The sequence below is a fragment of the Mizuhopecten yessoensis genome, unplaced genomic scaffold (genome assembly GCF_002113885.1).
Source record: "Mizuhopecten yessoensis strain PY_sf001 unplaced genomic scaffold, ASM211388v2 scaffold4743, whole genome shotgun sequence".
Taxonomy (NCBI): Eukaryota; Metazoa; Mollusca; class Bivalvia; order Pectinida; family Pectinidae; genus Mizuhopecten; species Mizuhopecten yessoensis.
The window spans coordinates 51018-65032 of NW_018405699.1; the positions used below are offsets into that span (position 1 = coordinate 51018).

At 36.7% G+C, this 14015-nt stretch overlaps 2 protein-coding genes across 2 annotated transcripts; both read left to right on the forward strand.

The window, feature by feature from the left end:
* The first annotated feature begins 356 nt into the window (after positions 1–356).
* Positions 357–2546, forward strand: LOC110449651. Its single transcript, XM_021496648.1, has one exon. The coding sequence runs from the start codon at positions 462–464 to the stop codon at positions 2100–2102; it is 1641 nt and encodes a 546-aa protein (XP_021352323.1). The 5' UTR covers positions 357–461; the 3' UTR covers positions 2103–2546.
* A 4961-nt stretch (positions 2547–7507) lies between these two features.
* LOC110449652 (transcription intermediary factor 1-alpha-like) lies at positions 7508–10233 on the forward strand. Its single transcript, XM_021496649.1, has one exon. It carries the CDS (start codon positions 7620–7622, stop codon positions 9249–9251), a length of 1632 nt encoding a protein of 543 aa, XP_021352324.1. The 5' UTR covers positions 7508–7619; the 3' UTR covers positions 9252–10233.
* Positions 10234–14015: the final 3782 nt, after the last annotated feature.

A 14015-nucleotide genomic window follows, 5' to 3' on the forward strand; every position in this document is an offset into this window, starting at 1 on the left:
GTTATACAGTAATTTTATAGTTTGAATGCCTCTTTCCATCTCTCTCTCTCCCCCTGTGTCCCCATCCCCCCTCTCTCTCTCGTTCGCTCGCTCGCTTAACTCTGGGTATGTATGTTTCCCAAAATTCATTGGAGTTGATGTTTATCAAATTGTTAATACATTACTTACTCGGACAGTTTTCTGTCAAAACATTTACAATATAATTTTAGAATACTGTAAAATCTTAATAATAACAGGTACAGCGTCATAAGTACAAAGTAGATGGTGACGTATGATAGCTCTGTCTATTTTTGGCGGGACGCCAGGAGTCCGGGACATTAGCCTGTCTGTCGGTAAAATCACGTGATATGCCCGTAACAAGGAAGTGTACAGATGAAGTTGTACCGTCATAATAACAAAATGGTGGCAGTTCACAGTTTGTAGACAAAGTATTTCTTCAAACTCACTAAAGTACCAATATCATGGCAAGTAACAGGTCCGTACGGCGTGCCCAGGAGCCCGTTACCTACACGTGTGCTTTGTGTGACAGTAAAGACGGGGTAAGATGGTATTGCAATGATTGTCAGGAGAATTTATGTGACCGGTGTAAGGAAACCCATACACGCGGAAGGAAAACTAAAAATGATGACGTCGTGTCGATAGGGGAGGCTAACCGTCAGGGCGACAAGTCTGTACCAGAGGTATGTAAACTACACCCCGGTAAACTGTGTGATCTCTATTGTTCGGACTGCAACCTGTTGATTTGTTTGATGTGTTTATCTAAAACTCATAAACACCACAACTGGAAACATTTTGAAGACGAATTTTCCATTAAAAAGCAACATTTCAAAGAACATATGATAGCAATTTCTGTTAAAATAGAACATTTCAAGAACGAGACATCAGAGCGACATCGTGTTAACGAAGGGTTTAACGACAACATTGATACAATGAGGAAAGAGGTGAACTCTCAAAGAACGAAGTTAAAGGCAGAAGTAGATTATATCGCTGATGCAATACTAGCTGAATTATCAGCTTTAGAAAAAGAAGAATCAGCTATGTACAAGAAAGATTGTCAACGATCAGAGAAAAATTTCAAAGAACTGACGCATCTGCTTGAACAAGCGGAAACGGCGGATACATCAAGCGTATCTTTCTTTGAAACAGAAAGGTCATTGAGGACAACTCTGCCCCTGTATGACGTTAATGTGAAATATGTTTCACCAAAACAACCAAGCTTTGTTACCGGAAGTATCGACCGCGTCCTGTTGACGGAAATGTTAGGTGAATTACACCACAAGAACCAGTACGAGAAGACAGACATTGACAATAAACAAGTCCAGCGTCTATCAAAGTTCACTGTTACCCAACAAACTATAATACATGGTATATGTCCAGTCGACGACAGTCATGCGTGGCTTTCAATACACAAATACCAGGGTCTGGTACTGGTTAACAAGGAGGGTGTGGTCAAAGAGACAGTAAAACTGGACTTCTGTCCATACATGATCGCCATGGTCGGGACAACAGACATACTTATTACCAGTTATGATGTTTGTACATATGTATATAAACTATCATTACATAACAAACAAGTGACAACATTTGCTGACATCAAACCACATAGAGCACGGGACATCAGTATCAACGAGAGGGACGAGGTGTTTGTTAGTACATTTACACCAGACATAGTGGTACTGAATCAGTCAGGCACGATTATACGGAAGGTCAGTATTGGATCAGAAATAATAAGGTACGTTGTCGGCTTGTCACCGGAACGTCTGTGTGTAGTTCAAACAATCGGAGGAAGCCTGTCTGATAGGAACATAAAGATAACGGACGAGTTAGGTACCGTCATACTGCAATGGACTGGTGAACTTAACAACGGTCAAACAGTCGGTAGTATGCGCCTCTGTAAGATGTCATGTGATAAGTACGACAGACTGTTTGTACCAGACTACAAGAACAATCAGGTGTATGTCCTACAGAGAGATGGAAAAAAAGCTGTGTGTCTCCTGGACCAGAAACATGGAGTGGTCAAACCTACAGCGGTGGGTTTGGACACGTGTGGGAACGTGTGGATCGGGTGTAGCTACGGTACCGTACACGTGATGGGACTGTAATATGAGGAAAGATACATGATGAACACTTGACCACGTGGTACAATATTGCATTATGTAAATATGATTCCACGACAGTTCACCGATAAATGTATAAAAAGTATCAAATGTCCTCAAATATCGAATCAGATTGTACAAACATTTGAACAGTGAATGTATTAATTAGTGTCACATGACCGTGGTAATCTGACAAACATAAGTAACTCGATTGTTTATACCAACCAACATGACTTTCTAACAACTATTAGTTAAAGTGTGTTACATAGATATTTACAAAATGTAATCAACTGTTAAATGTAAGGTAATACATGTTTGGTTGAGTTGTTTTATACCTTGTAGTATTGAAATGTAACAAGAATGACTGATACATTTTGGTTTGTATTTACATTGTTATAACCTTTAAACAGACATGTATAGATATAACACTAAATAAAAGCTTTCATTGTATTACTGCTGTGTACTTGTTTGTTTTAACTATTTTTAAGTATCTGGAAATCTGATAATAGGCTTGGTTCTTCATAATGTATTTTGAAAATCAAAGGTGTTTTTTTCTTTCTAAATTCCTTCCTGCCATAACCGTTATATTTATAAAATTTTGAAAAAGGGAAGAAAAAACCATTCCAGTTTTCAACAATAACAAGATTTTCTTCTGTAAATCAACAATAAGAGATTTTGCAGAGAAAAAAGTAAGGCGAGGTTTAATTATAGACTTCCAGAGACTTCTATTCCATCTATATAAACCCCTTTCGGAGAGATGACGTTTAGATATTCGTTGATACATCCTATACATCGGGATAGGTTGAAAAAATCTACTGTGATGGATTCTCAGGCCCCTGTGTGCTGGGCAAACAAGAGAGAACCCGATGTGTGGACCAACCATAAAACAAAACATAAGGATATGTACAATTATTCATATACATCCTTACGTCCCTGTGACCGGGCTTATTGGAGGTACTTATTATCAGGGTGGGTCCACACATACCGAAAGTGATCAATTCGTAGGCCTGCTAATTAGAGGAACTGATTATCAGGGTGGGTCCCCCCCTACCGAAAGTGATCAATTCGTAGGCCTGCTAATTTGAGGAACTGATAATCAGGGTGGGTCCACACCTACCGAAAGTGATCAATTCGTAGGCCTGCTAATTAGAGGAACTGATAATCAGGGTGGGTCCACACCTACCGAAAGTGATCAATTCGTAGGCCTGCTAATTAGAGGAACTGATTATCAGGGTGGGTCTACACCTACCGAAAATGATCAATTCGTAGGCCCCTGTGACTGGGATAACTATAGTGGTACCTGTGTGTGGACTTTTGTACAGTGCATGTATACGTCTATATACGTTCATATACATATACAGTAGGTATTTTATACTACAGACTATAGTTTACCTGTAATTAAATCTTATTGTTCTATACCTGACACCAAATCTCACTTAGCATACATCAAACACCTTATCTGTATTTAGGAAAATACCAAAGGTTTGCTAGATGACACGACTCCGTACAATAATACACATAGTGATCAATGTCCATGCCCCTGTGGCCAGGTCTACTAAAGGTACCTACATGTATGTGTGGTCCAACCATAAAAAAACGAGTTGCATTATAATGCCATCGGGGAATAATCAGATCAAAAACCTCGGTCATGTTTTCGCTATGCGTATTGGGAAAATATTGACTTCCTTTTTAAAACAAAATTGACAAAACTATGAGGAAGATATAAGTAAGAGGATTTCGACAGAGAATTTATTTGTATGTGAAATACATTTTCTTATCTATAGGAGTTTCATTTCTTACCTGGGGACACTACAGTGCACATATGCAGTATGTGTCTATAGCTGGATTTTGACTATAAAATCCGAGTAAATAACACTCAAAACATTCGCATATTTTAAACCGACAAAAGACTGAACAACAAAAGGTAAATGTGTGCCTTTAGTTTGGTACGAAGGTGTTTAATTATGCCATGCATGTTACATATTAATAAAAAGAATAACATCAAATATTCAATCAAAGAAAATGTACTGTATTTTATTCACATTTCACATTTTCAAAGTACATGCTGATTCAAAAATACATGAGTACTTATCAATTTTACATACGAATTCTGGAACATTTAACCGCTGGGCATGGATACAACCAGTCTACATGAAATCAATGACGTCATAGACCTACGACATTTGGGTGTATGTGGGTGTGGGTGTGGGAGGGAGCTATATACTGTGAGGACAATAATTCAATCAATTGTATCATCAATGTATTTAGATAGTATTTCACATTTCAAAGAACGTTCTTATTCAGACATACATGAAATCATTATCACTTTAACATACTGACCTCTGGAATATATTAACTGCTACGCAGGAATACAATCAGGCTACATTAACTTAATGACGCCATAGAGCTACGATATTTGGGTATTTAATGTGTGTGTAGGAAGGGGAGGGGGGTCTATGTACATTACGGGATAAAAGGATATTATTAAAGTTTGGGAGGGAGCTCTCATGCTGAATTCGTCAATGATATACAATATCTACTTTCCATAGGATATCATTTGGCTCGCTGAACGATACTGTAATCGGTAATGGTACACTATAGTATCACCACAGACTGACTGGTCTTTTACATATCTCGTCATAATCATTGTTCCAATCATTGGTGCACAAATAGTTTTTAACAAGTGTCATCAATATATGTAGGTAGTAGGTAGGCTATACAGTGACACGAGAACACTGTGTTCTAATGCTTGGTCGAAAGCATATTACTCAAGTTCAAATTACAACCTAAATGTGCAACATAACACACATGTGTACACACAGTATGTCCTATTCACACATGTAATGATGGTTACATACGATAGCAAGATCTGTCTTTCAGTTAGACTATTTTTGGCCTAACGCCAGGCGTCAGGGACATTATCTTGTCTGTCGGTCAAGTCACGTAATACATCCGTCGTCAGAGTTGATTATCTTGTTCTCCGGTCTGTTCCAAGTGTAGATTTGTTTTTTGTAACAATGAAAAGCAAATCAGGGTTTTCTGTCGTTTAATCTTCAATTTACACTAGAGGTATACCTCTCTTCAATAACTATAAGTTCGTTCCAGCTTTCGTTTTTTCCCCGGGAGTGTGATAAGCCAACATTAAATTCTTCACAGAAGATATCTTAAATAATTAGGAAATGTCTTATAACAGATGTATCTTATAATTATAAACCTAAATATATGAAATATATCTATTACATACTAATATCTTTAATTCAATCACAGATAACTTTTAGTCATTTAAAAATATACAATACAGTAATATTATTGTTATTTTTCTTGTAAAAGTATTTGTTATTCATTTCAAATATCGTTCGTTCATGCATAGATATCTTTTCGATATTTATTCATTAAAGCTACACTGTTCCAATAGCGGTTTTGCCAGTGGGACGGGGATCTTTATTGGAATCTTAGGGTAGGGAAACTTAGGGTATATTATCTGAAAAGTTTACCTATACCTGGGTCTGAGCTAGATTCGCCGAATAATGTATGATATTTGATTCTGCTCTATATGGAATACAAAGGGTTTGCATTGAATTTGTGTGATAGAGTAGAGACATCAGTGTCCTAATGAGATAATCTGGTTTCGTATCTGATACAGGTTCATTGTAGACGTCATTGATAACTTATATAGTATTTAGTGGATCAACATATCTTCAAACTCTCTCCCGTCGGTAAGTACCCCGAGTAAACGTTACTTTTTTCAATCAATCTTTACATTAATTACATATTTTCATTTTATAATCACAATTTTAAAGACTCCTCGAGCTCTAATGGACATCTTAGGTTTACCGGAGTGAAGATATGGAATCGGGTGGTCGGGTGGCGCAGTGGATAGCACACTGGCCCTTCACCAATACGACCGGGGTTCGATTCACCGATCGTTTGTGAAAAAGTATGGGGTCACCTGCCCGATCAAGTGGGTTTTCTCCGGGTACTCTGGTTTCTTCCCACATTTAGACCCCCCGTATGCCAAACAAGAGTGATTAGTATAAGTTGTAAAAAGTTGTTTCATAATTGTTGTAAAGAAGTTTTTATATACGATATGAAATTGGACAAAGGATTAAGTTTATATCTCGCCGTATTAATTTTTATCAGAGCAAATCACTATCATATTTATTTTCTTTTAAAAACCTACTGCATAACACAGTAGAAGAATTTGGCATAAAGTGTTTTTTTCACAATCCTTATTCATATTCAGGAATTTAATCTTAGTTATATTTAATTTTAATACGTATGAATAATCGTATGTTTATGCATTCTTGAAATCACCAAACAGAAAAATGTAACATTGAAATATCGACAAATACCTTGGTATGTTTTCATATAATCTGTCGTTAAAATAATCCGGGTCGGTTTGAGAGTGATAATTCTATAATACGGATAACTTGTTTAGCTATATTACAGTATAAATGTTGCAGAAAATTTGGTAATTGAGAGATATTACAAGACACGTGACCAACACGTGCTTTTCTACTTGCAATTGAATGGGTTGGTGTTGGCGGGGGATGGGGTTAGTTTTTCATCTGAAGCAAATTTCTTTTTTCAAAAATTCTTATTGAACTTGTAAGTTGCTTAAGTTATTATTTCCAAAAAATCATTTTATAACATATCACCATTCGAAATTCATAACATAGCTATGTTTCTATTCGTAATTTAACAATTCAATCAGATCGGCAAGATAAAAATAGGATGAAAGTTTCCAATGTTTCACTGCTAAATTACCTCAAAACATTCACACACAAATCAAAGACTAAATAAATGTAAATGTGTAGGATATGCCCTATTACCATAGATATGAGGCTGAAGTCAGTTATGCAGTTTTGCATCCATAATTGAAGATCAATATAAACCCTTGCTTGTATGCTATCATCAAAAATGTCCTATTCTAGAAAAGTTTTCCACAAAAAGAATTGTTGTAAAACAAAAATGAACAAAAGTTATAGGGATCGATCTCGAGACCTATACACTGCCCTTCGAAAACTAAATTCAGCTCAGACATATCAATCTTCATTACCATAACTACTGATGCAGTGGTACCCTTTCAGTAATTGATTATTTAGGGTATACATTTTATTCAGTGTGAAATGCAATCTAACATCTCGGCTGTTTCCGGGAAGGAGTTATGCCGTTCCACACCTTGCAAAGTGTGCGTGATTGGTGAACCGTGGCGATTGGTATTTATTTTCATAGTGATATTTATTTAAACAAAGGAGGACATTGGTTTAAGTTAGAGAATGACCTCAATCTCGGTCATTGTCAATTACAATTACATTTACATAAATGATAACGTACGATAGCAAGATAGGGTTTTCTGTCCTAACGCCAGGAGTCCGGGACTTTATACTGCCTGTCGGTAAAATAGCGTGATATACCCGTAACAAGGAGGCGTATAGATAAAGTTGTACCGACATAACAAATGGTGGCAGTTCACAGTTTGTAGGCAAATTATTCCTTCAAACTCACTAAAGTACCAACATCATGGCAAGTAACATATCCGTACGGCGTGCCCAGGATCTCGTTACCTACACGTGTGCTTTGTGTGACAGTGAAGACGGGGTACGTTGGTATTGCAACGATTGCCAGGAGAATTTATGTGATTGGTGTAAGGAAACTCATACACGCGGAAAGAAAACTCAAAACGATGACGTGGTATCGATAGGGAAGGCTAACCGCCAGAGCGACAAGCCTATACCAGAGGTATGTAAAATACATCCCGGTAAATTATGTGATCTCTATTGTTCAGACTGCAACCTGTTGTTTTGTTCGATGTGTTTATCTAAAACTCATAAACACCACAACTGGAAACATTTTGAAGACGAATTTTCCATTAAAAAGCAACATCTCAAAGAACATATGACAGCAATTTCTGTTAAAATAGAACATTTCAAGAACGAGACGTCAGAGCGACATCGTGTTAACGAAGGGTTCAACGACAACATTGATACAATGAGGAAAGAGGTGAACTCTCAAAGGACGAAGTTAAAGGCAGAAGTAGATTATATCGCTGATGCAATACTCGCTGAATTATCGGCTTTAGAAAAAGAAGAATCAACCATGCACAAGAAAGATTGTCAACGAAAAGTCGAAGAACTGACGGGTCTGCTTGAACAAGCGGAAATAGCGAATATATCAAGTGTATCCTTGTTTGAAACAGAAAGGTCATTGAGGACAACTCTGCCACTGTATGACGTTAATGTGAAATATGTTTCACCAAAACAATCAAGCTTTGTTACCGGAAGTATCGACAGCGTCATGTTGACGAAAATGTTAGGTATATTACACAGCGAGAACCGGCACGAGAAGACAGACATCGACAGTAAACACGTTCAACGTCTCTCAAAGTTTACGGTTACACCAAAAAATCAATTAAACGGTATATATCCAGTCGACGACAGTCACGCGTGGTTATCACTATACCAATATCAGGGTCTGGTACTGGTCAACAGGGAGGATGTGGTCATAGAGACAGTAAAACTGGACTTCTGTCCGTGCAGAATCGCCATGGTCGGGGCAACAGACATACTTATGACCAGTTATCCACATAGTACATTTGTATATAACCTATCACTACTCGACAAAGACGTGACAATATTTGCTGACATCAGAACACATGACGCATACGACATCAGCATCAACAAAAGGGACGAGGTGTTTGTTAGTACGAGTACACCAGACATGGTGGTACTGAATCAGTCAGGTACGATTGTGAGGAAGGTCACGATTGGATCAGAAACTATAATGTTCGTTGTCTGCTTGTCACCTGGATGTCTGTGTGTAGTTCAAACAATTGGAGGACGTTTGTATGATAGGAACATAAAGATAACAGATGAGTCAGGTACCGTCATACAGACATGGACTGGTGAAGTCAACAACGGTCAACAGGTCGGTAGTATGAACCTCTGGAAGATGTCATGTGATAAGTACGATAGAGTATTTGTACCAGACATCAGTAACAATCAGGTGTACGTCCTACCGAGAGACGGCAAACAAGCTGTGTGTCTCCTGGACCAGAAACATGGAGTGATGGAACCTACAGCGGTGGGTGTGGACACGTGGGGTAACGTGTGGATCGGGTGTAACGACGGTACTGTACACGTGATGAGACTGTAACACGAGGGAATAGTACATAGGGTACATTTGACCTCGTGGTACAATAAAACATTATGTAAATATCATTCCACGACAGTTCGCTGATGTATGAAGCATGAAATACCCTCAAGTATCGATTCAGATTGTACAAACATTTGAACAGTGAATGTATTAGTGTTACATGACCGTGGTAATCTGACAAACATAAGTAACTATATTGTTTATAACAACCGACGATGCATGATCATTGAACTGATCAACGAATTAATAAGTGATCTCGACTAAGGCTTTTGTTGTGTGTGATTTTGAAAATTTTCATTCGTTTGGAATTATTTTATTTCATCTTATGGGGGAGAACGATTGAGAGTGAGAGATATCCAGGAGAGAGAGAGAGAGAGTAATAGATAAAAATTCAGATAGACAGAGTCAGAGATAGAGTGACAGACGGAGAGGGAAACAAACACAATATCAATATTTATGAGTGCTTTGTGTATGGTTTGTTACTCGGAAAATTTCGTTTCTAAATGACATAAACATCAAAATACATTATATTAATTGGCTTTAGATTTGAATACTTTTCTTAGGCCAAAGGAAGAAATGTTTATTTCCAGTTACCTTCCCTATATTTTGTGCCTACCTTTAACTTCTTCTTTTTTTTTGCAATTTTAAAGGAAGCACTGCTAAAGTAAAAATCACTTTACTGAATACTTTTCTTTGTAAATGAAAAATGAATTTAATTTTCTATCCTTATTTTTCCAGACATGTAAAAGGAAACATATATTATTTTGCTTTATTTTCTATTTATGTATGAATATTTAACTATTATCATTGACATGTAACAAGAATGACTGATACATTTTGATTTGTATTTACATTGTTATAACCTTTAGACAGACATATATAGATATAACACTAAATAAAAGCTCCCATTGTATTACTGCTGTGTATTTGTTTGTTTGAACTATTTATAGGTATCTGAAAATCTGATAATAGGCTAGGTTATTCATAATGTATTTTGTACATAAGAGGGGTTTTGTTATGTTAAATTCCTTTCCTGTCATAATCGTTATTTTGCATTTTGCAAAAGAAGAAGAAAAAAACTATCCAGTTTTCAACAATAAGATTTTCTTCTATAAATCAACAAAAAATGATTTTGCAGGGTGAAAAATAAAGTGAGGTTTAGTTATAGACTTCCCGAGACTTCTATTCCATCTATATAAACCACTATCGGGGGGATGACGTTAATATTCGTTGACACTTTCTATACATCGGGATAGGTCTGAATAAACCTACTATGATGGATTATCAGGCCCCTGTGGCCGGGTTAACAAGATAACCCTATGTGTGGACCAACCATAAAACAAGACATCGGGATATGTACAAACATACCTTTACATCCCCATTTCCCTGTGACCGGGCTAATTCGAGGTACTAATTATCAGGGTGGGTACACACATACTGAAAGTGATCAATTCGTAGGCCCCTGTGACTGGGATAACTATAGTGGTACCTGTGTGTGGAAATTTGTACAGTGTATGTATACGTTCATAAACATATACAGTAGGTACTTTATACTACAGACTATAGTTTACCTGTAATTAAATCTTACTGTTCTATACCTGACACCAAATCTCACTTAGCATACATCAAACGCCTTATCTGTATTTAGGTAAATACCAAAGGTATGCTAGGTGACGCGACACCGTACAAATATATATATAGTGATCAATGCACATGCCCCTGTGACCAGGCCTACTAAAGGTACCTACATGTATGTGTGGTCCAACCATACAAAATATTATAATGGCATCAGGGAATAATCAGACCTAAATCTGAACTCGACAACGGCAAAAAGCTCGGTAGTATGTGCCTCTGTAAGATGTCATGTGATAAGTACGACTGAGTCTTTGTACCAGACTTCAGTAACAACCAGGTGTACCTCGGTCATGTTTTCGCTATGTCTATTGAAAAAATGCTGACTTCCTTTTTAAAATAAAATTGACAAAACTATGAGAAAGATATAAGAGGATTTTTTTTTGTATGTGAAATAGAATACACCTATCGCCAATAGATTTTCTTATCTATATAAGTTTCATTTCCTACCTGGGGACACTACAGTGCGCATATACAGTATGTGTCTATAGCTGGATTTTGACTATAAAACCCTAGTAAATGACACTCAAAACATTCGCATAGTTTAAACCGACACAAAAATGAACGACAAAAGGTACAGCTGGGCATGAATTTAACCATTCTACATTAAATGAATGACGTCATAGAGCTACGACATTTTGGTGTATGTGTGTGTGAGGGGGTGGGGTATACTGTGAGGACAATAATTCAATCAATTATATCACCAATGTATTTAGAAAGTATTTAAAATTTCAAAGAACGTCCTTATTCAGACATACATGAAATGATTATCACTTTTACATACTGACCTCTGGAATATATTAACCGCTAGGCAGGAATACAACCAGGCTACATTAACTAAGTGACGTCATAAATCTACGACATTTGGGCATATAATATGTGTGTAGGTAGGGGGGACCTATAAACATTACGGAATTTAGGGATATTATTACAATTTGGAAGGGAGCTCCTAAACTCTCAGGCTGAATTCGTCAATGACAAACAATGTCTAATTTCCATAGAATATCATTTGGCTCACTGAACGATACTGTAATCGGTAACGGTACACTATATTATCACCACAGACCGGCTGGTATTTTAAATATCTCGTCATTATCATCAGTCCTAGGTGACAAGTCGTACATTGTTCCAATCATTGGTGCACAAATAGTTTTTAACTGTCATAAACATATGTCACTAGAATATAGTCATTACTGTGTTATATATTTGTAAAGGGTACTTAGTTTTCGTTACTATTTCATTAATCCCATGATGCATCTGAGTGTGCCAGGTAGATCAGTGTTGACGTAATTACCCGTTAGAATTTAAAGTTGTGTAAAATCCACCCAGTACAATTCATCGCTGTAGAATGTGTAAAGGACTCGAACAAGAGGAGCAAACTCGTTATAACTCACTTAATACCCCAATCTTATGTTGATACTTTATGCAAATCGATCTGTTATTGGTGCTACATTTACAGTGTAGATTATAAAGGGTTTCAGAATGTTCATGTCTACTTAACATTTATCATATTACATAATACTAGACTGACCAGCCTTTACGTACACTTCAATAACTCCTGAAACGGAAAGACCTCCCTGATCATTCTGTTTCTGTTATAATTCCCCATTTTCCATTCAAAGTGGAGCATATTGATACATATTTATATATCTCTCTCTCTCTCTCTCTCTCTCTCTCTCTCTCTCTCTCTCTCTCTCTCATTTATTGTTTTATCTTTTGATAAATATCAGGCTAGTGCTTATCAAAACGTTCCTACAATACATTTTGCTGCCAATTGCTTACATGTTAATTTCAGAAACTGTAAAATCTTCATAAAAACTGATAATTAACTCTTAGTAGGTATGCTACACAGCGACATGAGAACACTTGTCATTCTGTTTCGATACTTCTTATGCTTGGCCGAAAGCATATTACTCAAGTTCAAATCACAACTTAAATGTGCAACATAATAGTATGTCCTATTCACACATGTAATGATGGTCGCGTACGATAGCAAGATCTGTCTTTCAGGTAGATTATTTTTGGCCTAACGCCAGGAGTCCGGGATATTATCTTGTGTCTCGGTCAAGTCACGTGATACACCCGTCGTCACGGTTGATTCTCTAGTTCCCTCGGTCTGTTCCAGGTGTAGATTTGTTTTTTGTAACAATGAAAAGCAAATCAGGGTTTCCTGTCGTATAATTTTCAATTTACACTAGAGGTATACTTCTCTTCAACAACTATAACTTCCTTCCAGCTTTCGTTTTCTCCCTGGGAGTGTGATAAGCTAACATTTAAATTCTTCACAGAAAATATCTCAATTAATTAGGAAATATCTTATAACAGATGTATCTCTCATAATTATGGTCCTAATTATATGCGATATTTCTATTATATTGTATTGATTACTCTAAGTGATATAAAGATATGTATAAAATAATATAGTTGATTCTATTTCTTTTTAAATATCGCAAATTCATTTCAAATATCGATCCTCCATCTATAGATTTCTTTTCAAGAATTAGTTTGTCTAGCCGGTAAATAATGTTTCAGTTTTCGCCAGTGATACTGGGACCCCTTATAAGACAATTGGAGTATATTATCTGAAAAGTTACCTATACCTGGGTCTGAGCTAGATTCACCGAATGAGATATACATATTTGATTCTGCTCTTTATGGAATACAAAGGGTTTGTATGGATTTTGTGTGATAGTGTAGAAACATCAGTCCTAACGAGATCATCTGGTTTGGTATCTGCTACAGTTACACTGTACACGTTATTGATAACCTATGTAGTATTGGTGGGTCATCATATCTCCAAACTCTCTCCCGTCGACCGTCGGTAAGTACCCCGAGTAAACGTTACTTTTTTTTTATTAATCTTAGAACATTTATATGTTACCATCTTTATAAAACATGGATGACCTTTTTTAAAGACTCCTTGGGTTGTTATAGAGATATTGGTTGTGCGTGAGGCAAGATATGGAAATGACCAAATGATAAAGTTTTATGTTTCGCGATCGCCGTAAACATTTTTATCAGCGCAAATATGTTTGTTTTTCTTCTAAAAAAATACTACATGACACGACAGAAGAATGTGGCATAAAGTGTTTGTTTCACAATCCTTATTCAGAAATTAATTTTATTTCAATA